This window comes from Schistocerca nitens, chromosome 4 (genome assembly GCF_023898315.1).
Source record: "Schistocerca nitens isolate TAMUIC-IGC-003100 chromosome 4, iqSchNite1.1, whole genome shotgun sequence".
NCBI lineage: Eukaryota > Metazoa > Arthropoda > Insecta > Orthoptera > Acrididae > Schistocerca > Schistocerca nitens.
The window spans coordinates 752,411,369-752,436,659 of NC_064617.1; the positions used below are offsets into that span (position 1 = coordinate 752,411,369).

The 25,291-nt window shown below is 43.8% G+C and overlaps 1 protein-coding gene across 1 annotated transcript in view; it reads left to right on the plus strand.

Moving 5' to 3' along the window:
• LOC126252548 (dual oxidase) overlaps window positions 1–25,291 on the plus strand; it is a 609,052-nt gene that overhangs the window by 472,673 nt on the left and 111,088 nt on the right. Inside the window, exons 6-7 of the mRNA XM_049953446.1 lie at window positions 494–660; window positions 19,629–19,865. Of these exons, the coding sequence (XP_049809403.1) occupies window positions 494–660; window positions 19,629–19,865 (404 nt within the window). The remainder of the gene's footprint in view (window positions 1–493; window positions 661–19,628; window positions 19,866–25,291) is intronic.

Consider the following 25,291-nt stretch of genomic DNA (forward strand, 5'->3'; position numbering starts at 1 on the left):
AATCATGCCTGTTACTACCTTTCTTTATTTTAAAGGGATTATGATAGGATTTGCTGTGAACCATTATGTATGTAATATTTGTACATATTTCTGTATCTATTTTTCTTGTAAATTCAAATTATACCATTTAATGTAACATAGCTCATGTAACGTGTACGTGATTGGTTGCCCTGATGTAACGCCGCATGCGTGGTGGGGAGGGGGTGGGAAAGCCCTGTAGTACACATTGTCGAGTAATGCTACTTCATTCAGCAGTTGACAACCGGACAGATAACTGCACAGCTAAACTGGAGGTTTATAGGTCCCTTTTACTGCATGAGACAGCTTTGGTAGGTGGAACAGCTATCCAGCAGCCATCCACACTGCCTTATAGCTAGAAGTCAGTCGCTGAGTCTAGCAAACTTATGACGGAACTTACTCCTTGTGACACGGGCCAGGCTAGAGATAACAGTGTGGCTACCACGTGGGAGTAGAGTGTAACCCGTGTGTGCAGTGCTGGGAGACCCACGCACCAACCAGAACCCGGCGCTGCTCACGTTCGGCATCCTGTTCTTCCGCTGGCACAACGTCGTGGCGCGCCGCGTGCAGCGACAGCACCCGGACTGGCCCGACGAGGAGGTCTTCCAGCGCGCCCGCCGATACGTCGTCGCCACGCTACAGGTAAGCCTGCAACGCGCCCCAACCTTCACTCCTACGTCAATGGATTCTTGTGTGCTACACTCCTAGAAACGATCAAATATTTGCTGAGTAACCCCATCTATGTGATGGTTCCAGGATTCTGCACTCCACTGACGTCTTGTGCACACACAAATCTGTCTCTGATGTGTGTACACTTATTGCACACATAAGAGTCTGTGGCACAAGCCTGTACCTGTGCTACTGGCCTGACTATGTGCAGCTTCTTTTCGGCGTGGCACTAGGAGGGGGATGGTGAAGGGCCCAACTCCCAATCTCCTTTTATCCCCCGCCCCCACAGAAGGATCGCCTATACTCCTATACTCATTTGATAGTAGACTGAGTGAACCTGGGAACTGTCCTGTAGGTGTCTAGTGCTCTACTCTCTAGACCACTGCCATGTAAAGCAGGCCAACACTATTCCAACACTACACACCTGCCATGGAAGGTAACCTTCATGTTGGCGTTTGGTAAACCGTTTCTTGTCCCTGACATGTAGGCTGCCCTACAAAGCAGGTTGATTTACCAGGCTTATACTTTCCCACACAATACACCGGTTGTGCATGGCAACCTATTTGCTGGGGGCTTGTAAAGCTCATTTTTGCACGTATCTCCGCTCCTATTGGAGCTAGGAGATTATAAACTGACAGTGTTTATACTCGTGAGGCCTGCTGGTTCTGTGCCACATTTGGCTGAAATTGATGACAGGGTTTTGGAGACTATATAAACAATTAATATCTAAAGATGTTGGAAAATGGGCAGGTTTTTTAACTGTTGTAATATTTTATAAAATTGATGAGCCAAAACAGACATTAGATTTAAAGGAGTTAATTACAGGAAATCCCCTAGCGGGACTTGAAGCAGAAATTTGGAGTCACTTGTGATTGGTGGACAGAAAGAAGCCCATGTGCTAGTATACGACGCCAGAACATTCACAAACCAGCTGTTTTTAGTCTGACGTCCTGTGTAAAATGGACTCTGCTGCAATTTGGACGTGAGAGCTAAGTGATACAGCATGTCCAAGGTCTCAGAATTCAATGCATCTCAGAAACAGCGAGCTCTAAACCAAAGTGAAGCTGCGGTAACAGCAAAACACAACACAATGAGAAAGGTAGGTTTTTGTAAGGATCTCACTCTGTAGAGTTTGCCTGAGTAGTATTAGTCTTACCTTCAACCACAATAAAAGTAATTACAATGCAGCTTTTAATCAAAGATGGCCTTTGTTTAATACTACATATCGTTAGAAGTACTACATTGCTGTACTGCATCCAACCCAACAGTAAATAATAAAACGTTATTGCATTCACTGTTCTCGTAACTTACATCCTCCGTAGATAACTAGCGTTTGTAAGTGCTCTTCGTTGGTGTGCATTGTACTCCCATAAACCGTCAATAGAAGATTTTTGACTGAATGTCCAGTGTGCATTTTGCTTGTGTTTCCATTTGTTTACTGTCAGCTGCAGCAAGTGGATGAGTTATATTACTCAGGTTACCTACAGTGCGTGCTAGTACAGGAGAGCTAAAGTCAGTTTTGTGTTACGTAAGTTTTTAATAACGTCATGCTTGTAATTAATGGTACACTGTGATGTATTAGTTAATATGTGTTCAGGAGAGGAAGTGGATTACTCAATACAAAATAAGTGTAACAGAAAGCGAAAAGGGACCTCTTGTGGAGAAGTAAAATTTTCAGTTCAACCAAAATCTTCGCTAATGTCTAAAATGTCTATTTGTCCATTTTTGTATATCGTAGTAAATTTCTTCATCCTGTAGATGCTTGTATCGATTTGAAAACTGTTTGAATCCAACAAGAGTAAATAATACCACTGGCAGCAATCAATGTCAATCTTCTGAAAACGAGCATCTTATCATTATGTGGAATAACATGAAATCTCACATCAGCGTATGGAGTGATTCACAAAATAGTATCCCCCCAATTTTGTAGCCATTTAGGGGGTTCAGACTAGCTTTGTATAAACGGAGACGTTTTGTGAATACAGTAAAGTCAAACAACACAAGTGGTTATCTTTTACATGATAGCTATAAACGCCAATAGACGTTACCAGTTTGTAGCAACAAAAACCTGCATACACAACACATGTTAACTCAGCTGTTGCTACTTGAAATGAAAAAGGTGGAATTTCTGTGGATATGCATGACCGGCTAAATGTCTTGAGGAACAGTAATGCTAACAAAGTACTCACACAACTAAATATACCTAATCTGAGTTCGTAGTTAGCTACAAAGGTGGCGTAGTTTGCGAAATGGACAATTATGAAAATGAATCTGTGCCTCGTATCTTTCCCGAAGAAAATGGACCAATTGAGTTTCCTATTGCAGTCATTACAGCTGTGGTGGTAAGACAACGAAAACATTATCTTTTTAAAAACATCAATACCTACTGCAAAAAGGAATAAAAAGGTATTCTGTGTCCTGAAGTGGAATCAGAAGTTGAACCAAAACCTCAAGGTAGTGACAATGAGCATCTTGAGGAAGAACGTGACAGATATTCTAGAACCAAAGAAAAAGGAGTGAAAACATTGTTTTTGAACTATCATGAATCCCTTCACATACAAGTATTTTAGAAGTAAAAAATCAGATACTTTGATCACTGTAAAACATAGGACCTCAGAACTCTGTTTTTGGGAGTTTTGGGAAGCCAAAACTTTAGATTGTTCTAAGCCCATTCTCGCCTCCAAAATCAAAATTTGTTTTAAAAGATGCCATAGCATAGAATAAAAATACAAATATTCTTCCAAAAAATGCTGAGCAGAGTAAACTATTTTTTCTCAATTTGAGGTCAATTCATTTGGCTTTAAATATTTTGTACGCTGTAATGTGCTATAGGCCTGGAGGGTTAACCACTATATGTGCAATGTTAACTTAAAAGAGTCAGTATCATTCGACAGAGCACATTTTAAGAGTAATATATATGCAGAATTTGTTTTTATATTTGTACAATTAAACAATATTGAAAAGTGAAACTTTAAAATACGTTATCTCAAAACACCTGTCTTCCACCATAAATATTCAATCTGTCATAACTTACTCAAATTTAGAGATATTTTGCTACACATTGTTCAGATTTAATGCTGAACGTAAAAATTACAATAGTCCATAAACCAAAATTTTCGACAAGAGGTCGCCTTTCGTTTTCCGTCTCATAAATTCTGTGCCATTTAAAAAGGTCCTACTGCTGTTAGTATCTTTATAACGAACAAAGTTACAAGAAAGGCAGTTATGCTATTTGGTCAATGTTTCCCTGGTAGTTAAACAATTTGCTTCTAGTTACGCTTCTGGACTAAAATTTAGTACATCTCACTCCGTTTAACTAAGCTGGAGGGATTTTATCAACTGCATCTCTAATCCAACATCTCAATTATGCTACGCCGTTAATCTTCACCTGGTACACTTCAGCCTTTATAAAGAACCACACGCAAAGAAATCTATGGGAATATAAGGCCTGGAAAGCAAGGGACCTGAAGTCTCTGGGAACTATTTCAAGTCCACAACTGGGAAAAGTTCCATCTAAAGAGTTAAGGACAACTAAGTCAAAAACAAATGAGTTCCTAATGCCATCTTATACCAAAAAAGAGTCCGTAGAAAGCAGCCCTAGCCACACATTCACTTTGAGAATATCTCGTTGCTTGCAGTGTATATGGTTGGGATTCGGCATTTGTGTCCCTTCACACGCCAAAAGGTGTGCGACATTGCTTCATCATTGGGCAACACACGTGCCACAGTGTTCTCCATTTTTCAGCCTCTCGCCCAGCACAATCCTTAGCTTCAAGCATGTGGCCGTGGTACGCAAGTTTCTTCAATGTGAAAGGTTTTCCAAATTGTGGGCTGTGAAATACCTAACTCCCCATTCATTCTCCTGGTAGGTGCACAGACTTTTCGTGCGATCGCATAATCGTTTCTTGAGTTATGGACGACTTCCCAGAACGTTCATCACCAGTACTACCTGTGCGTTTAAGTTGGTTAACAAAATATTTGATTGCCAACCTTGTGGGGTTTGGCTTCCTAAATTTACGCAATTGTTCGTATGTCATTCCACCCAAACTGGAATAGGAAACAGAGGTTCGTTCTTTTGTGTGAAATTCTCTCATAGCAGCTGCAACAAAAATAAATTTAAGTATAATATTACCCACGAATGTACAGAAACTTCATGTTTGTACATCACATGTATTCGCATTCGCAGTTCCGAATGCGAACAACTATCAGCTGTATAAGGGAATGACGACAGTGAAAGTTTGCACCGGGCACGGACTCGAACCCGGATTTCCCGTTTTACGTGAGCGGTCGCCTTAACCGCTTTGGCTGTTCGTGTACGATTCACGACCAGACCCAAACTACCATACGTCGTCGTTCCTGCGTCACAATATGTACTCGAACACACATTACGTAATTACAGGGAGGATATTTAGCTGGAAGTCGCTGCTCAGTATTGACGGATAAATACGATAATTCAATGTCTGCGTTGTTAACTAGTAAGGGGTAGGTTGTAGAGATACCACAAATGCTGCGAGAAATAGTTGGGGCAGACAAAGGGTGTAACATATAAAATTGCTTCTCTTGGGGTGATGGATGCGCTGGATGAGCAGCATGACCTCAAAGATATTTTAATCCACCCACAAATGTCAGCAACAGATTCAGACATCGCGCCCTCTTCAACAGGTACAGGAAATAAATCCAGAATTTCCATCCATAACAATTTTTTCTTTTTTTTTTTTTTTGGTCATCAGTCTACTGACTGGTTTGATGTGGCCCGCCACGAATTCCTTTCCTGTGCTAACCTCTTCATCTCAGAGTAGCACGTCCTCAATTATTTGCTTGACGTATTCCAATCTCTGTCTTCCGCTACAGTTTTTGCCCTCTACAGCTCCCTCTAGTACCATGGAAGTCATTCCCTCAAGTCTCAGCAGATGTCCTATCATCCTGTCCCTTCTCCTTATCAGTGTTTTCCACATATTCCTTTCCTCTCCGATTCTGCATAGAACCTCCTCATTCCTTACCTTATCAGTCCACCTAATTTTCAACATTCGTCTATAGCACCACATCTCAAATGCTTCGATTCTCTTCTGTTCCGGTTTTCCCGCAGTCCATGTTTCACTACCATACAATGCTGTACTCCAGACGTACATCCTCAGAAATTTCTTCCTCAAATTAAGGCCGGTATTTGATATTAGTAGACTTCTCTTGGCCAGAAATGCCTTTTTTGCCATAGCGAGTCTGCTTTTGATGTCCTCCTTGCTCCGTCCGTCATTGGTTATTTTACTGCCTAGGTAGCAGAATTCCTTAACTTCATTGACTTCGTGACCATCAATCCTGATGTTAAGTTTCTCGCTGTTCTCATTTCTACTACTTCTCATTACCTTCGTCTTTCTCCGATTTACTCTCAAACCATACTGTGACCTCATTAGACTGTTCATTCCGTTCAGCAGATCATTTAATTCTTCTTCACTTTCACTCAGATTGCAATGTCATCAGCGAATCGTATCATTGATATCCTTTCACCTTGTATTTTAATTCCACTCCTGAACCTTTCTTTTATTTCCATCATTGCTTCCTCGATGTACAGATTGAAGAGTAGGGGCGAAAGGCTACAGCCTTGTCTTACACGCTTCTTAATACGAGCACTTCCTTCTTGATCGTCCACTCTTATTATTCCCTCTTGGTTGTTGTACATATTGTATATGACCCGTCTCTCCCTATAGCTTACCCCTACTTTTTTCAGAATCTCGAACAGCTTGCACCATTTTATATTGTCGAACGCTTTTTCCAGGTCGACAAATCCTATGAAAGTGTCTTGATTTTTCTTTAGCCTTGCTTCCATTATTAGCCGTAACGTCAGAATTGCCTCTCTCGTCCCTTTACTTTTCCTAAAGCCAAACTGATCGTCACCTAGCGCATTCTCAATTTTCTTTTCCATTCTTCTGTATATTATTCTTGCAAGCAGCTTCGATGCATGAGCTGTTAAGCTGATTGTGCGATAATTCTCGCACTTGTCAGCTCTTGCCGTCTTCGGAATTGTGTGGATGATGCTTTTCCGAAAGTCAGATGGTATGTCGCCGGACTCATATATTCTATACACCAACGTGAATAGTCGTTTTGTTGCAACTTCCCCCAATGATTTTAGAAATTCTGATGGAATGTTATCTATCCCTTCTGCCTTATTTGACCGTAAGTCCTCCAAAGCTCATTTAAATTCCGATTCTAATACTGGATCCCCTATCTCTTCTAAATCGACTCCTGTTTCTTCTTCTATCACATCAGACAAATCTTCACCCTCATAGAGGCTTTCAATGTATTCTTTCCACCTATCTGCTCTCTCCTCTGCAAAATGGCTCTGAGCACTATGGGACTCAACATCTTAGGTCATAAGTCCCCTTCTCTCCTCTGCATTTAACAGTGGAATTCCCGTTGCACTCTTAATGTTACCTTCCGACAATCATATCTTTTTCGATGTCTTCACATTTTTCCTGCAGCCATTTCGTCTTAGCTTCCCTTTACTTCCTATTTATTTCATTCCTCAGCGACTTGTATTTCTGTATTCCTGATTTTCCCGGAACGTGTTTGTACTTCCTCCTTTCATCAATCAACTGAAGTATTTCCATAACAAGTAACCAGGGAAAAAAGATAAATTTACATTCATAATATAGTACAAAGTTATTGATTCAAATATCCCTTCCAAAGTTTAACCGCAATCAACATTAACTTGTATGCAAACCCAGTTATGTTGTTAGCATTACCATAAATTATTAATAAATATAAACTTAATTGTACAAAAATATTTTTATTTTCAAAAAATTTCTATCAAATTTTTCAAACTTTACATTTTCGATACTAAATCACATGTGAAATTCTTTTTACTTCAGTCAGATTCTCTGACACAGTCATAAAAGGTTTCGGCCTACATTGTACATCTTCAGATGCTGCTGGGCATGGACAGTCTGTTGAACAAAAGTTTTGTTCGCCAAATGTCACTCATGACCAATTGCATCTGAAGATGGATAACGTAGGGCGAAACCGGTTATGGCTGCGTCATAGAATATTGTGTCTGAAATAAAACGAAGTTCAAAATACGTCCATCACTGATATCCTTCGATGGAATGTTGTTTTTCCGTAAACCATTAGTTTCATAACACTGCACATATTTTTAACAAATTTATATTGTCATATCAACGCTATACCATTAATAATTCTCGAAATTTTGTGAGCTCTCAAACGAATAAATGTTATCGTCACACATGCATCAGGCCCCTACATACACTCCTGGAAATTGAAATAAGAACACCGTGAATTCATTGTCCCAGGAAGGGGAAACTTTATTGACACATTCCTGCGGTCAGATACATCACATGATCACACTGACAGAACCACAGGCACATAGACACAGGCAACAGAGCATGCACAATGTCGGCACTAGTACAGTGTATATCCACCTTTCGCAGCAATGCAGGCTGCTATTCTCCCATGGAGACGATCGTAGAGATGCTGGATGTAATCCTGTGGAACGGCTTGCCATGCCATTTCCACCTGGCGCCTCAGTTGGACCAGCGTTCGTGCTGGACGTGCAGACCGCGTGAGACGACGCTTCATCCAGTCCCAAACATGCTCAATGGGGGACAGATCCGGAGATCTTGCTGGCCAGGGTAGTTGACTTACACCTTCTAGAGCACGTTGGGTGGCACGGGATACATGCGGACGTGCATTGTCCTGTTGGAACAGCAAGTTCCCTTGCCGGTCTAGTAATGGTAGAACGATGGGTTCGATGACGGTTTGGATGTACCGTGCACTATTCAGTGTCCCCTCGACGATCACCATTGGTGTACGGCCAGTGTAGGAGATCGCTCCCCACACCATGATGCCGGGTGTTGGCCCTGTGTACCTCGGTCGTATGCAGTCCTGATTGTGGCGCTCACCTGCACAGCGCCAAACACGCATACGACCATCATTGGCACCAAGGCAGAAGCGACTCTCATCGCTGAAGACGACACGTCTCCATTCGTCCCTCCATTCACGCCTGTCGCGACACCACTGGAGGCGGGCTGCACGATGTTGGGGCGTGAGCGGAAGACGGCCTAACGGTGTGCGGGACCGTAGCCCAGCTTCATGGAGACGGTTGCGAATGGTCCTCGCCGATACCCCAGGAGCAACAGTGTCCGTAATTTGCTGGGAAGTGGCGGTGCGGTCCCCTACGGCACTGCGTAGGATCCTACGGTCTTGGCGTGCATCCGTGCGTCGCTGCGGTCCGGTCCCAGGTCGACGGGCACGTGCACCTTCCGCCGACCACTGGCGACAACATCGATGTACTGTGGAGACCTCACGCCCCACGTGTTGAGCAATTCGGCGGTACGTCCACCCGGCCTCCCGCATGCCCACTATACGCCCTCGCTCAAAGTCCGTCAACTGCACATACGGTTCACGTCCACGCTGTCGCGGCATGCTACCAGTGTTAAAGACTGCGATGGAGCTCCGTATGCCACGGCAAACTGGCTGACACTGACGGCGGCGGTGCACAAATGCTGCGCAGCTAGCGCCATTCGACGGCCAACACCGCGGTTCCTGGTGTGTCCGCTGTGCCGTGCGTGTGATCATTGCTTGTACAACCCTCTCGCAGTGTCCGGAGCAAGTATGGTGGGTCTGACACACCGGTGTCAATGTGTTCTTTTTTCCATTTCCAGGAGTGTATTTTCTTTTACTATGAGTAATACAAGAGTTTCCCCGTTGTATGCGATATCCCACGTTTCTTTATTAATACTAAAAGAAAAAACTGTTGTTTCTTTATTTATATTAATTCTGTTTTTCTTATTGACTTTGATTACGATTATTGCTTATCTACTTTGTATCTAAATGATACTTCAACAGTTAAAAGAGCCAGTTTTCAAAGTAACACCTGTGTGGCTTATCACTAACTCAAATTCCAACTTTGTGATCTAGCTCCATGAGTGTTCGTAGACTAAAGTGAAAAACTGAAGCAGGGTTTCTGGCGTTTCACGTATTCTAGTATATCCAGTTTCTGTGCGGAATAGTGAGGTGTGGCTTTGCAGTCAAGTGTTATGTTTATATATCTATTTATTGTGGATGAGTTTTGAGCGCAAGGAAAGTTGGAGTAATTAATACTGGTGCATAATCTGCTCATCTAAAATAGTGTTAATGTCATTACATAGCTTGACTTTCCCATCGGTCAGGAGGATCACAGTCAAGAGTATTACGTACCCTTATCGCTCATCTTGCTGCCAATAGATTTCGATATTGATCTAGGACACAGCAAAATTTCTGTTGATTATAAGGCACAGAAATACGAATTGTACCACGGCATAATACTCATAAAACAAAATTCACCAAGGACAAAAGATTTATGTTATTCGGTAACACTCCTTCCCTTCATGACTAAGAACCCATGTCTAAATTTACTTCGACCGTTATTGATTCGATAAACAAGCGATTGCGGAAGCGACGACGGGCTTCAGCAAAACAGCTTGAAGCACTCAACCCCATCAGTTCCGTAAAGTCTCACTTTCCCTTCTGATCGCAATTAGCTTCCCCAAACACATCAGGGTCGTTAGGAAACTTAAATAACAGCCTATCTATAGGAAAGAGTAAGCCGTAAGCATTCTCTTGAATAACTGCAACATTATCTGCTTAAACTCACTAGGTCATTTACAATGGAACAGTTACTTAATGTTGCATAGTACTTTCAGGAAATACACTCACAGCTCCCGCTAAAAAAGCAAATGACGTCGTCAGTGTTTGGCTAATGTTAGCTTAACATAAATCTGTGGCTTTCGATTGCACTTAACACCGCATGCGTGTTAGTTTGAACATCTCTCCAATGTGTGGACAGTGTACATTCAGCGTTCGTGGAATCCCGTTTTAAGTGGCGACAGAGCACTTCTACTTTGGCGGTTGACTCAGTTGACTAGAGTTGCTTCATAATGATAGAAAAACAGCCAAAGTGCTCTGTATCATTTATCAGTTCCAATTAATGAACACAAAATTAAAATTTAACACAGTATTTGAAAAATAAAACAAAAGGATGATCTGTTTATTAGCTTCCGAAGGCACATCGCAAAGCTGCTGTTGAGGCCCAGGGGTGGTGTGGCGCAACGATCAATATTTCAAAAACTGGAATGGTCAAAGAAGTGGAGCAAAACTTTATTTACTTGGAAGAGAATTATTGTTTTTATTTAATCTTCCATTTTTTTACTTTTAAGTCGTTGACTATTATTATTGTTATTGTTATTATTATTATTATTATTATCATTCAACTTCAGTTTAAGTTAACTTAGTATTCAATGTTTCTCTTCGTAGAAACTGTGGAAAGAAACCTGAAATTAATTACTACCGTAACGATTGCATCAAAGATCTCTTGATCAGCTGGAAAACTGTTAATAATTACTCGGACCCCTGGAAAAGTAAAACGATTTTTTACCTTCACTTGAGAGCTTTCGGAAATTGACAGAGTGTAATGCAGTTCACAAATGAAACTTGAGGTCCGTCTGGTAGCGTAGGAAATTCACAGAAAATTATTGATGATTTAATGAACTTCTCGATGTAGTGACCACGTCTGTAGATTCGACAGGGAGCATCCAAAAATCATTGTCAGAAAGCTCTTAGAGCCACAATTATATGTAGGTCACTTTAAATGAATAGAAAGTATCATTTACCTTTTGACGTCAAACTTTGTGTTTATGTAATTATGAAACTCGTTTGCAATGAGAGTACTCTGAATCTGACATATTATAGTCGTACAATAGCAAACTAAATTCGACAGTCTTTAATGCTTGCCTCAACAACAAGCTTAATTACTCCACGAGGCCAAATCTATAAATATGCTTTATCTTTCACGCCAGACTGGAGAGAACTGTATTTAATACAATCGTTGCACTTAATTAGCGTAAAATAGTGCTCTCCACAGAAAAGCACAGCGGAATGTGTGCTCCGTACTCGAAGTCTATTTATAGCAATTCTATATCAGCCAAGGATTTCGCTGAATAATGTAAACTGCCGCAGCTGTCGACGCGTAAAATCGTAAGCAATTCACTCTCAATACCAAATAAACACGAATACATGTAAATATATGTTACAAAACATCTAGTCACTTAAACTGTAACAGGAACGAAAGAATATTGTATAATTGTTTTGTAATTTTACCAAGGCATTAATAGTGCAAATTATTCTGATTTTTACTTTACCTTCAATGACATCTCAACAATTCCTCTCACGGTATATTTTCGCTGTAAATCGATATTTCCTTACATTCCACACTTTCAGTATACAACTAATTTTCCAGCGGTATTGTGTCCCATCATTTACCCTTACTGGGTTGACATTTGTTCAAATGGTTACCTATAAATACATCTGCAGTTTTTACAATAAACAGCTGGTTTTCGTCAAAATAGAATAGTGTTCTAACGGTAGATCCAGTCATTATTGGTTCAACATATTCGGCCTCATAAAATACGAAAAATTGTTTCACGTCTCAAACCAGACTGGCACACGATAATTGTTTTGAAATTACTGTTCTTGAACGTAACTTTACTTTTACTTTTCATACAATAAGTCAAGCAAAGCAATATTAGTTTCACACTCGAGGTGACAGACGCTTCAGTTGTACAGTGACATCGAATACCACATTAATTTATAACACATCAGTTATATCTGATATTTTATTTCTCACACTTTATTTTTACCGGAGATGCTTTTCCATGTATTTAAGGATGACATCCAACCCTCTTTTTTTCTCATTCTACAGGACTGCTGCGACTGGTCACAACTTCCTCTCCTCTGTCCTGCGGCAACTCCTTCATCTATAATAACACAATTCTCAGTTATTTGTTGGATACATTCCAAAGTCTGTCTCGTCTCTATCTTCGACTACAGTTTTTTCCTTACAGGTACCTCTAGCACCTTGAAGTTATTCGCTGATGTAGCAACACGTATCTTCTCGTCCTCACACTCCTATTGCCCACATATGCGTTTCCTTACAGATTATGCGGATAATCATTTCTTTTCTTACCACTCCACCCAATTTTCAGTATCCTTCCATACCACCCCATCTCAGACGTTTCGATCTTATTTTCCGGTGGTCCAAAGACCACACCACAATTCCATACAATGCTATTATGCAAACGTACATACTCAAAACTTTTTCCTCAAATTATGGCAAATGTTTGCTCCTGGAAGACATCTTTTGCCCAGGAATACCCTCTCTGCCTGTATTTGTCAGCTTCTTATATCCTTCTTGCTTCGTCTGCCTTGAGTACTTTTGTTTCCAAGTTAACAATTCCTCTCATAATCCATTACTGGTGATCCCAAATTTCTACGTTAAATTTATTTCTAAACTTCTTTCTGCCACTCTTCATTACTTTCGTATTTCTTCTGTTTTTTTCTGAATCAATAATTTTTGCTCATTTGAGTGTTCAGTGGGTCCTGTAGTTCTTCCCCATTTTCAGTGAGGATGAGAATGTAATCATCAAATCTTTTCGCATCATTCTGAATTCTAGTCTCACTCATGAAGCTTTCTTTCATTTGCGTCATTGTTTCCTCGATTCACGGATTTAACCACAGCGGAGAAACACTACATTCGTCTCTTAATCCTTTTCAGTCCGATTCCTTGGCTATTGTTCTTCCAATTTGAGCATTCGGGAGGACGACGGTTCAATCCCGTCTCCAGCCATCCTGATTTAGGTTTTCCGTGATTTCCCTAAATCGCTTCAAGCAAATGCCGGGATGGTTCCTTTGAAAGTGCACGGCCGATTTCCTTCCCAATCCTTCTCTAACCCAAGCATGAGCTCCGTCTCTAATGACCTCGTTGTCGACGGGACGTTAAACACTAACCACCACCACCATCTTCCAATTTGACGTCGCAAGCTGGTAGATGGTCGCCGGAGAAGATGGTCGGATGCAGCGAGCAAGTGGAGCAGGCTTGGGTTTTGTCAGTTGTTTTTATGTTGTTATGATCTTCCTTCCGAAGTGTTTTGATGAAACTCTCCTCGCTAACCTGTCCTGTGCAAGGCTTTTCATCTCTACATAACTACTGCATCCTACACCCACTTGAACTTCCTGACTGTATTCAAGCGTTGGAGTCTGCGTACAATTTTTAACCTCCACATTTTTCTGCAACACCAAATTCACGATTCCTTGATGCCACAGGACATGTCCTATTAACGTATGCCATCTTTCAGTCAATCTGTGCCATCAGTTTCTTTTTCTCCGAATTAGATTCAATACTTCCTCATTATCTATTCGATCTACCCATCTTTTTTGCTATTGCTCGTTTGCATTTAATATCCTCTCTACTTCTGCTATCATCAGTTATTTTGCTCATGAAATAGCAAAACGCATCAACTACTTTAAGTATTTCATTTCTTAATCTAATTGTCTTATAATCTCCTGATCTTATCTGACTACACTCCGGTACGCTTGTTTTACTTCAGTCAGTGTTCATGTCATAAGATCTTTTGAAGGCATTATCCATTCCGTTCAACTGTTCTTCCAAGTGCTTTGACGTCTATTGCAGTCATAAACACGTAGCGAACACAGTCTAACATATACAGTAGTGACACTCAGTGCTGTGAAAGCTGTTACCGTCTGACAGTTGGAACGGCACTACCGCTCCTATTGGCAAAAAAGCCAGGTGTAAGATTAATATTCGTTTTTAATTTTATTTTCAACTTGGTTAACGGAACAGATGTTATGTTTTTGTGTTCCAAGCGTTAGTAAATGATCAAGAGGGTGAATGCTCGTAGAATAAATGTAAAAACAGCAAAATCTCACTGTGTCAGTGTTATCAGCTACAACTTAATAATGGAGAAATATTTCGAACATGCATGTAACTGTAACCTACTCTGCTGAAAGCAAGAGAATAGAAACATTCATTTGATGTATCAAAAGCACATACTTCTGTTGTTTTCCGTTCTTGTCATAAACGGTACTTTCCTTGACACGTAACAATTTTTTATGGAGTGTAATGATTTTCACATTCATACACTTCACTCCAGTTTCTAATAAAGAAATATTTTTGTTAATGTAACTGCTTTTGCTTTAAAAGTGTGTGAGTCGAAGATTCTTGCCGTTTGTGGCTCAGTTGTATCAATAACTGTGAAACTGTTTTTTTCTGTGTTGAGAAACGGTCTTATTGCTTTTGACGTTTTATTGTCACGTCTGTGTGGCTTTCCCTTCGGCTACAGTTGTGTTGGTTTATCTGGTATGTTAAAAAATGCAGGTATTGCATTCCATACAAACATCCTAGGTTCCACATTCACTGATTTCACTAGAATTTGGTGAAGAAAACTTGACGTTATTGAGCAGATATACGACGTCTTTTTGCAAAAGGTATGGTCTTCTCCTGCTTAGTAGTCAGTTTTTGTTCGTAAAAGGAAGCGCCACTCTTCATTAAATATCTATGCGTTACAAGAGAAACGCAAACAAGATGCCCCATAATGTACCGTCCCGTGATGTCTTAACAGATGTCCTACCATCCCGTCTCTTCTTCTTGTCAGTGTTTTGCATACGTTCCTTTCCTCGGCGATTCTCACTGGATGCCTTATCAGTCCATCTAATTTTCAACATTTTTCTGTAGCACCACATTTCAAATCGATTCTCTTCTATTCCGATTTACTCATACTCCAAGTTTCGCTACCATACAATGCTGTGTTCCAAACGAACATCCTCAGAAATTTCTTCTACACATTGAGGACGATGTTTGATAATAGTAGACTTCTCTTGGGCAGGAATGCCCTTTTTGACAGTGATAGTTTGCTTTTATTTCCTCCTTACTCCATCCGTCGTGTGCTACTTTGCTGCCTAGGTAGCAGAATTCCCTAACTTCATCCACTTCGTCATCGCCAATCCTGATAAGTTTCTCGCTGTTCTCATTTCTGCTACTTCTCATTGCTTTCGTCTTTCTTCGACATACTCTCAATCTACACTCCTGGAAATGGAAAAAAGAATACACTGACACCGGTGTGTCAGACCCACCATACTTGCTCCGGACACTGCGAGAGGGCTGTACAAGCAATGATCACACGCACGGCACAGCGGACACACCAGGAACCGCGGTGTTGGCCGTCAAATGGCGCTAGCTGCGCAGCATTTGTGCACCGCCGCCGTCAGTGTCAGCCAGTTTGCCGTGGCATACGGAGCTCCATCGCAGTCTTTAACACTGGTAGCATGCCGCGACAGCGTGGACGTGAACCGTATGTGCAGTTGACGGACTTTGAGCGAGGGCGTATAGTGGGCATGCGGGAGGCCGGGTGGACGTACCGCCGAATTGCTCAACACGTGGGGCGTGAGGTCTCCACAGTACATCGATGTTGTCGCCAGTGGTCGGCGGAAGGTGCACGTGCCCGTCGACCTGGGACCGGACCGCAGCGACGCACGGATGCACGCCAAGACCGTAGGATCCTACGCAGTGCCGTAGGGGACCGCACCGCCACTTCCCAGCAAATTACGGACACTGTTGCTCCTGGGGTATCGGCGAGGACCATTCGCAACCGTCTCCATGAAGCTGGGCTATGGTCCCGCACACCGTTAGGCCGTCTTCCGCTCACGCCCCAACATCGTGCAGCCCGCCTCCAGTGGTGTCGCGACAGGCGTGAATGGAGGGACGAATGGAGACGTGTCGTCTTCAGCGATGAGAGTCGCTTCTGCCTTGGTGCCAATGATGGTCGTACGCGTGTTTGGCGCCGTGCAGGTGAGCGCCACAATCAGGACTGCATACGACCGAGGCACACAGGGCCAACACCCGGCATCATGGTGTGGGGAGCGATCTCCTACACTGGCCGTACACCACTGGTGATCGTCGAGGGGACACTGAATAGTGCACGGTACATCCAAACCGTCATCGAACCCATCGTTCTACCATTCCTAGACCGGCAAGGGAACTTGCTGTTCCAACAGGACAATGCACGTCCGCATGTATCCCGTGCCACCCAACGTGCTCTAGAAGGTGTAAGTCAACTACCCTGGCCAGCAAGATCTCCGGATACGTCCCCCATTGAGCATGTTTGGGACTGGATGAAGCGTCGTCTCACGCGGTCTGCACGTCCAGCACGAACGCTGGTCCAACTGAGGCGCCAGGTGGAAATGGCATGGCAAGCCGTTCCACAGGACTACATCCAGCATCTCTACGATCGTCTCCATGGGAGAATAGCAGCCTGCATTGCTGCGAAAGGTGGATATACACTGTACTAGTGCCGACATTGTGCATGCTCTGTTGCCTGTGTCTATGTGCCTGTGGTTCTGTCGGTGTGATCATGTGATGTATCTGACCCCAGGAATGTGTCAATAAAGTTTCCCCTTCCTGGGACAATGAATTCACGGTGTTCTTATTTCAATTTCCAGGAGTGTATATGCTGTACTCATTAGACTGTTCACTCCATTCAGCAGATCCTGTAATTCATCTTCACATTGTCATCAGCGGATCATATCACTGACATCCTTTTTTATTCAATTTTGCCCGCCTGCTTAGCTGAGTGGTAACGTGCTCGCCTCCCAAGCAAGCGGGCCCAGGTTCGATTCTCGGCCGGGTTGGAGATTTTCTCCGCTTGGGGAGTCCGGGTGCTGTGTTGTCCTCATCATTATTTCACCCTCATAACCGTCGCGCAAGTCGCCCAATGTGGCGTCCACTGAAATAAGACTTGCACTTGGCGGCCGAACTTCCCCGGATGGGGCCTGCCGGCCAACGATGCCATACGCTCATTTCATTTTTTCTTCAATTTTAATTCCACTCTTGAACATTTCTTTTAATTCCGCCATTGCTTCTTTGATGTATAGATTGAACAATAGGGTTGAAAGACTACATCCCTGTCTTACACCCTGTTTAAAGACTCAGGTCTTTCACTGCTCTTTCAAATGCTTCTCGCCTATCATGCTCCGATTTCATCTTCACTTACGTCCTCTTCTTGTTGTATAATATTGCCTTCATGTTCATCTCCCTTGTGTAGAAAAGTAACATACTACACTACTGGCCATTAAAATTGCTACATCACGAAGATGACGTACTACAGACGCGAAATTTAAACGACAGGAAGAAGATGCTGTGATATGCAAATGATTAGCTTTTCAGAGCATTTACACAAGGTTGACGCCGGTGGCGACACCTACAACGTGCTGCCATGAGGAAAGTTCCCAACCGATGTCTCATACACAAACAGCAGTTGACCGGCGTTGCCTGGTGAAACGTTGTTGTGATGCCTCGTGTAAGGAGGAGAAATGCGTACCATCACGTTTCGGACTTTGATAAAGGTCGGGTTTTAGTCTATCGCGATTGCGGTTTATCGTATCGCGACATTGCTAATCGCGTTGATCGACATCCAATGACTGTTAGCAGATTATGGAATCGGTGGGTTCAGGAGGGTAATATGGAACGCCGTGCTGGATCCCAACGGCCTCGTATCACTAGCAGTCGAGATGACAGGCATCTTATCCGCATAGCTGTAATGGATCGTGCAGCCACGTCTCGATCCCTGAGTCAACAGATGGGGACGTTTGCAAGACAACAACCATCTGCACGAACAGTTCGACGACGTTTGCAGCAGCATGGACTATCAGCTCGAAGAGCATGGCTGCCGTTACGCTTGACGTTGCATCACAGACAGGAGCGCCTGCGACGGTGTACTCAACGACGAACCTGGGTGTACGAATGGCAAAAAATGGCTCTGAGCACTATGGGACTTAACATCTATGGTCATCAGTCCCCTAGAACTTAGAACTACTTAAACCTAACTAACCTAAGGACATCACACACATCCATGCCCGAGGCAGGATTCGAACCTGCGACCGTAGCGGTCACGCGGTTCCCGACTGAAGCGCCTAGAACCGCACGGCCACACCGGCCGGCCACGAATGGCAAAACGTCATTATTTCGGATGAATCCAGGTTCTGTTTACAGTATCATGATGGTCGCATCCGTGTTTGGCGACATCGCGGTGAACGCACTTTGGAAGCGTGCATTCGTCATCACCATACTGGCATATCATCCGGCGTGATGGTATGGAGTGCCATTGGTTACACGTCTCGGTCACCTCTTGTTCGCATTGACGGCACTTTGAACAGTGGACGTTACATTTCAAATGTGTTACGACCCGTGGCTCTACCTTTCATTCGATCCTTGCATCACCCTACATTTCAGCAGGATAATGCACGACCGCATGTTGGAGGTCCTGTACGGGCCTTTCTGGATACAGATAATGTTCGACTGCTGCCCTGGCCAGCACATTCTCCAGATCTCTCTACAATTGAAAACGTGTGGTCAATGGTGGCCGAGCAAGTGGCTCGTTACAATACGCCAGTCACTAGTCTTGATGAACTGTGGTATCGTGTTGAAGCTGCATGGGCAGCTGTACCTGTACACGCCATCCAAGCTGTTTTTGGCTCAATGCCCAGGCGTATCAATGCCGTTATTACGGCCAGAGGTGGTTGTTCTGGATACTGATTTCTCAGGATTTCTGCACCCAAACTGCGTGAAAATGTAATCACATGTCAGTTCTAGTATAATATATTTGTCCAATGAATACCCATTTATCACCTGGATTTCTTCTTGGTGTAGTAATTTTAATGGCCAGCAGTGTACATATCATACGTCGTACTTCGCTATATTTTTTGTAGGTGGCCAATTCTTCATTGATACCGTACAAAATCTGTATCACTATACTACTCTAGAATTAAAAAACACTTGAGAAAACTGTGAATTTTTTTTCATTTTTCTTCTCCATGAACTTTAATTTTCTTAGCAAAAGTCCTCTTTGTTTCCATTACTGTTTGCTGAACCTACAGATTGAAAAACATCGGTGTCAGGCAAAACCCTGTCCCATGGCTTTCTGAAGCACTGCTTCCCTTTCGACTGTTTTGCTGCCTATGGCCACAGTTGCCAGGTCAGTTTGTGCACGCACTATTTGGGAAGTTCGCCTGCATTACCATACCTGAGGTGGCTGCCTGCGTTGCAGAACATCATCGCGTACGAGTACCTGCCGGCGTTCATGGGGGAGGCGCTGCCGCCGTACGAGGGCTACAAGCCGGACGTGCACCCCGGCGTCAGCCACGTCTTCCAGAGCGCCGCCTTCCGCTTCGGCCACACGCTCATCCCGCCGGGCATCTACCGGCGCGACGCCGCCTGCCGCTACCGCTCCACGTCGATGGGCCACCGCGCCATCCGCCTCTGCTCCACCTGGTGGGACTCCAATGTGAGTACAGCCGCCTAGGCCATCTGGCCTGCGCTCTAGGAATCGCACCACATGAATCTAAAATAAAAATTCATATCTATTTGTTTGTTTATTTGTTCGTCTTTTGTGCGTTCCTGTACCATTCATCCGATTCCTATGAAACTTCGGTCATTGTATACTCTTTGAGGGACATCCAGAGTTGTCAAAGTTTGTGGTGACGCATAAATCCACTCCATTTATATACGGGGCATTCAAAAAGAAACGAGCCGGAGGCATAATTACAGACACCAGTACCTGTATGTTAGAAGTATTGACCCTGGCTGTTGAGACTCTTGTCCCAATGTGACACAAGACGGTGAATGGCTGTCTCATAAAATTCCCATGGCTACAATGTTAGCCAGTTCCGTACGTCATCCGGGCTGAATTGTTTGCCCCTCAGAGCCTTTTTAAGGGGGTCAAAAATGTCGTAATCACAGGGAGAGAGGTCCAGACTGTATGGAGGCTGGCCGAGAATCTCCCATTTGAATTTCTGCAGGAGTGCCGCGACTTTGTTGGCCGTATGAGGCTTTGCATTGTCGTGGAGCAGAATGACCCCATGGGTGAGATTGCCTGGTCGTTTCGATTTGATCGCTTGACGAAAGGTGCTCAAGGTTTGCGAGTAACGCGGGGCATTCACTGTTGTCCCATGCTGCAGGAAGTGAATCAGAATGGGGCCATCTTCGTCAAAGAACGTCAGCATTACCTTTCCTGCACTCGTGTGGATGGCCTTGGCTTTTTCTGGTGGTGGTGGCCCTGGATGCTTCCACTGGAGACTTTGTCGTTTTGATTCTGGTTCGAAGTGATGACACCATGACTCATCGCCAGCCACCACTCGTGCCAGGAAAGCATTCCCTTCCCGAGCATAGCGCTGCAGCTGAGCAAGACAGTGGGCCATTCGACATGCTTCCCAGTGTGGTTGAAGATTGTGGGGCATCCATTGGGCACACACTTTTCGCTTGTGCAGTCGTTCCTTCATGATGGTGTGAACACTTCCGAACCTCAATCCGACCACGGCGGCTATGGCTTTCACTGTCACTGGGCGGTCCCGGGTAATGACTGCATCCTCCAGCTGGACGATGTCATCGGTAGTTCAGTGTGGTGCTCCACATCATCAGCTAACGACACCCGTCCTTCCCTGAAGCGTTTGTGCCACGCCTTGACTCTTGCAAGGTTCAAAAAATGGCTCTGAGCACTATGGGACTTAACATCTATGGTCATCAGTCCCCTAGAACTTAGAACTACTTAAACCTAACTAACCTAAGTACATCACACAACACCCAGTCATCACGAGGCAGAGAAAATCCCTGACCCCGCCGGGAATCGAACCCGGGAACCCGGGCGTGGGAAGCGAGAACGCTACCGCACGATCACGAGCTGCGGACACTCTTGCAAGGGACATGCAGTGTTCGCTGTACACTTGTGACATTTGCCGATGAATGTCTGTTCCTCCAACACCTTCCGCTGTCAGAAAACGAACAACACCTCTTTGCTCTTCTTTTGACACTTCCTTGTCACTGTTTTCAATGCGACTGGCAGTACTGGACGACTGATGCATGTTTCTGCTAGCTCTATACAGTCACGTGACGTGCACGCGAGCCCTCTAGCGACGGGCTGTGAACTTCCACGCTCTGGTCGGAACCACACCCCGTTACACACGCCACGATATTACCCTACTGTTACCGGTTTTCGCATTCCAGACTCCGGCGCGTTTCTTTTTGAACGCCCCTTATACTTGACAAACCCTTTATTTGTATAAAACATGCACCATGATTATGTAGATTACCTTATACGTTGTGTTGCACTGTACGCATCCATGGCCTTGTACTCTTAATATGACATACTCTGTATATTTGACATATCATCCACTATCATGTTTAATTTGTGGTGTGTCGGTTAGGCCTCTTTTATATTCTGCACTATGCTTTTATTATTTTTATTCCTTGAAAATTTCATCATACCTTCTTAATATTTTTATTTCTTGATAACTGCTTTATATATATACGTTTTGCCTTTATTCTTTGCTTTATACCTGGCCTAGCTCAGTTAATACCTTTCATACAGTTTTAGCGCTCTTAGTAGCGGATGGCGTTTGGGAGAAAAAGTCGGGGCATGGCCATGTTGTTAGCTATGATTTCTTCGGTTGTCCCTTCCGCCCTCGGTAATAGTTCTGGTGGCGGACACTCTGTAACGTATATGTGTATTAAATCGTCCCATTGCCGTTCGCGCGGCAGTCCGTTGACCGGACTTCCGGCGATATGGGCACTTAATAGTAGGCTACTTCTGAGGGTCAAAACTTGGCTTTATATGGCATTTGTGTCTTCATTTTAATTTAAGCCTGTACCACATGTATAGTCGTTTGTAGTTGGTTCGTAGATCACATTACCCTGCTAATAACTGTTTACACTGACAAGCCAAAACATTATGACCACATGCTTAATAGCTCGTTGGGTCTTCTATGTAACGCAATATATCAACGATTCTACGCATCATCGATTCTACAGTTCGTTGGTAGATTTGTGGAGCTATGTGGTACCAGGTGGCTACCCACAAGTCATGTAATTCCCGTAAACAACTGGTCACTGATTTCAGTACGCGGTGACGGCGCTCGAGAGCGACCCAGAAGGAAACCACCGGATTTACGTCAGGCGAATTTGGTGGCCAAGATATTGACACTATTTCCCTATCATGCTAAGGGAATCACTGTAGCACGATTCTGGCCTCGATACAGGGACAACTGCTGAAAGATGACGTCGTCAGGGAAGACATCAAACATAAAGGGATGCAGGTGGTTCGTAGCTGATCTGGTGGCTTCGATTACTGCCAGAGCAGGAGAATGTATCCCAAAGCGTAATACTGCTCCCACCAGCCTGCTTCCGTGGCGCTCTGAACGTTTCGAGACGCCGTTCACTTCGATGGCGGAGACGGCGGCGTTTGTGGAGACGACCATCGACCTAGTGTGGCAAAAATGTTATTCACCTGAAGAGCCGCCACATTTTCATTGATCAACGGTCGAATCCCGATGGTCCCGTACCCACAGTAATCATACCTGACGATGTCGTTGGGTCAACAAATGAACGCGGTGGGGTGGTCTGCTGCGGAGCTCCATGTTCAGCACTGTACGATGAACGGTGAGCTCCGAAACACTTGCGCGTGCACCAGCATTGTACTCTTTCGACAGAGATGTCACAGATCGTCATCTACCTTGCTTTACAGAGCAGACAAGCCTTCAAAACCCACTTTCTGTGAAGCCTCGTGGACATCCAATCACTTAGCGCCTAGTGGTAGTTTCACTGCGTTTCTACCAGTTTCCGTAGATGCCCACGACAGTAGCACGTGGACATTCGGCCAGCTTCGCTGTTTTCGAGATACTCGTTCACAGGTTGTGGGTAATAATAATCTGTCCTTCGACAAAGTCGCTTATCTCACTGGGTTTCTCCATTTGCAGCGCGTATCTTCGCTAGTGTAATTCCCCACCCGTCTCTGCTCGGCTTACATACTTTTTTTCTTACTGCGGCACGTGTCCGCACCACCAGGAGGCATCCAACCTTGTAGTGGGCAGTGGTCGTAATGTTTTGGCTTATCAGTGTATTTCTATATACTTTCATGATTTGCTCGGTTAGGCCTCGTTTACATGGTGTGGTGCTGGTTGACTCAAAGAATCTCCACATGCCTCACCCGCACGGAATCTCTCATGCTACTTCATAAATTTAATGATTTTTGTACATGACTGTGGCAATGCTCTCGTACACAATCAAGATATGACCGGACGTTCACATTTTATGGAACCCTCTAATTTTCATTAATTTTGTAAGGTATCCCTCTTAGTTCCCATTTTTATTTTTTTTTATTTTGAAGCGCCTGTAGATGGGATTTACATCCTGAAACCCTAGTCGTATGGACAATTTTATCCAAACACAGGATTTGTCAGTTACAACTGGAGCAGCTTTATTCATCTTGAAAAACTTTGGTGAGTTGTTGCGCGTATGCCTGCGAAGGTTCCTATGGGGGAAAGAATCATCTACCCTCATAGGGATGGGGCTGAATACGGGAGACACACAAGCTTCATTCAGGAACGTCTCCATCAATTTTAATCGAATATTGTATAAATATTATTTGTACAATTATTCTAGTAATAATACACCACACGTAGCGGTAGGGGTAAGGTTGAGATGCCGGCCGGAGTGGTCGTGCGGTTCTAGGCGCTGCAGTCTGGAGTCGAGCGATCGCTACGGTCGCAGGTTCGAATCCTGCCTCGGGCATGGATGTGTGTGATGTCCTTAGGTTTAATTAGTTCTAAGTTCTAGGCGACTGATGACCTCAGAAGTTAAGTCGCATAGTGCTCAGAGCCATTTGAGCCAAGGTTGTGATGTCATATGTAAAAATGTTCGATAACGACCGATGTTATTATCAAAGCCATAGTTTTCGGCGTCACTAGACTTATTGGTGGCAGTCGCAATGACGTTTCACACCTAGAATAGGGGTAGTGGGACGGGGTGTAAGTATAGTGACATATCAACATATCTCTATTAGATTTTCTGCCAAAATTGGCACACATACCGCCTGTTGCCTGTAAAAAGTTACTGTAACGGACACCCTAGAACGCCTATTACAGAGGGCTTGGGAAGATAAAGAATGATATAAAAGAATAACTCATGAAAGCCTGGAGCAATGTGAGCCAAACTAACTCGTTATTTGTATAGAACTTCTGGGAGTAAGATACCTCTAGTACCGCTAGAGGCGGATGAAAAGGGGTAACGTGTAGAAAGTCCGAAAAAGAACTGACTGTATTTTTTTTCCTGCTATCAGTAGACCTGGAAAAAAATTAAAATATAAAGCGCCATCTGTCTCTTATTTGCGTTGTTCAATACTTCAACCACATCATGGGAACGAGCACTGCAGCGAGCCAACAATTTTGCCAGCGTGGTTCGCAGCCAAAGATTATGCAAAACGGCCCAGCACTCTCTGGAGTCGCACAACGTAAAAGACAGTTACCAGCAACAGTCATTTTTTTCGAAATGACAACGAATTATTGACAGAACTCAGAGGAAACTACAGGTCGGAATTCGCTAGAGATACAGATGAAATAAGTTAGATCTTTGTAGTGTCTAGGAAGCCTGCATACCGGTTCCCTAGACAAGCAATCAAATAAGTCGTGTTAATGAGTTGTATTACAGCAAGAAAATTACAATACATAACTTTGGCAATTACACAGATGTGTCGCAAGCAAAGGGTGACATACAAAACAATCAATCTTCTTAAGTATAAACAATCACAAGCCTGTGCTACATAGAGAGTACAACTGAAGTGACTAGAATTTACGCTGCTGTCGAAGTCGCTAATTTTGAAGCTGCTATTGAACTGGGCCGTCGCCAGTCGGCCGCGCCGCTTATCCTCTCGACATAGGGGCC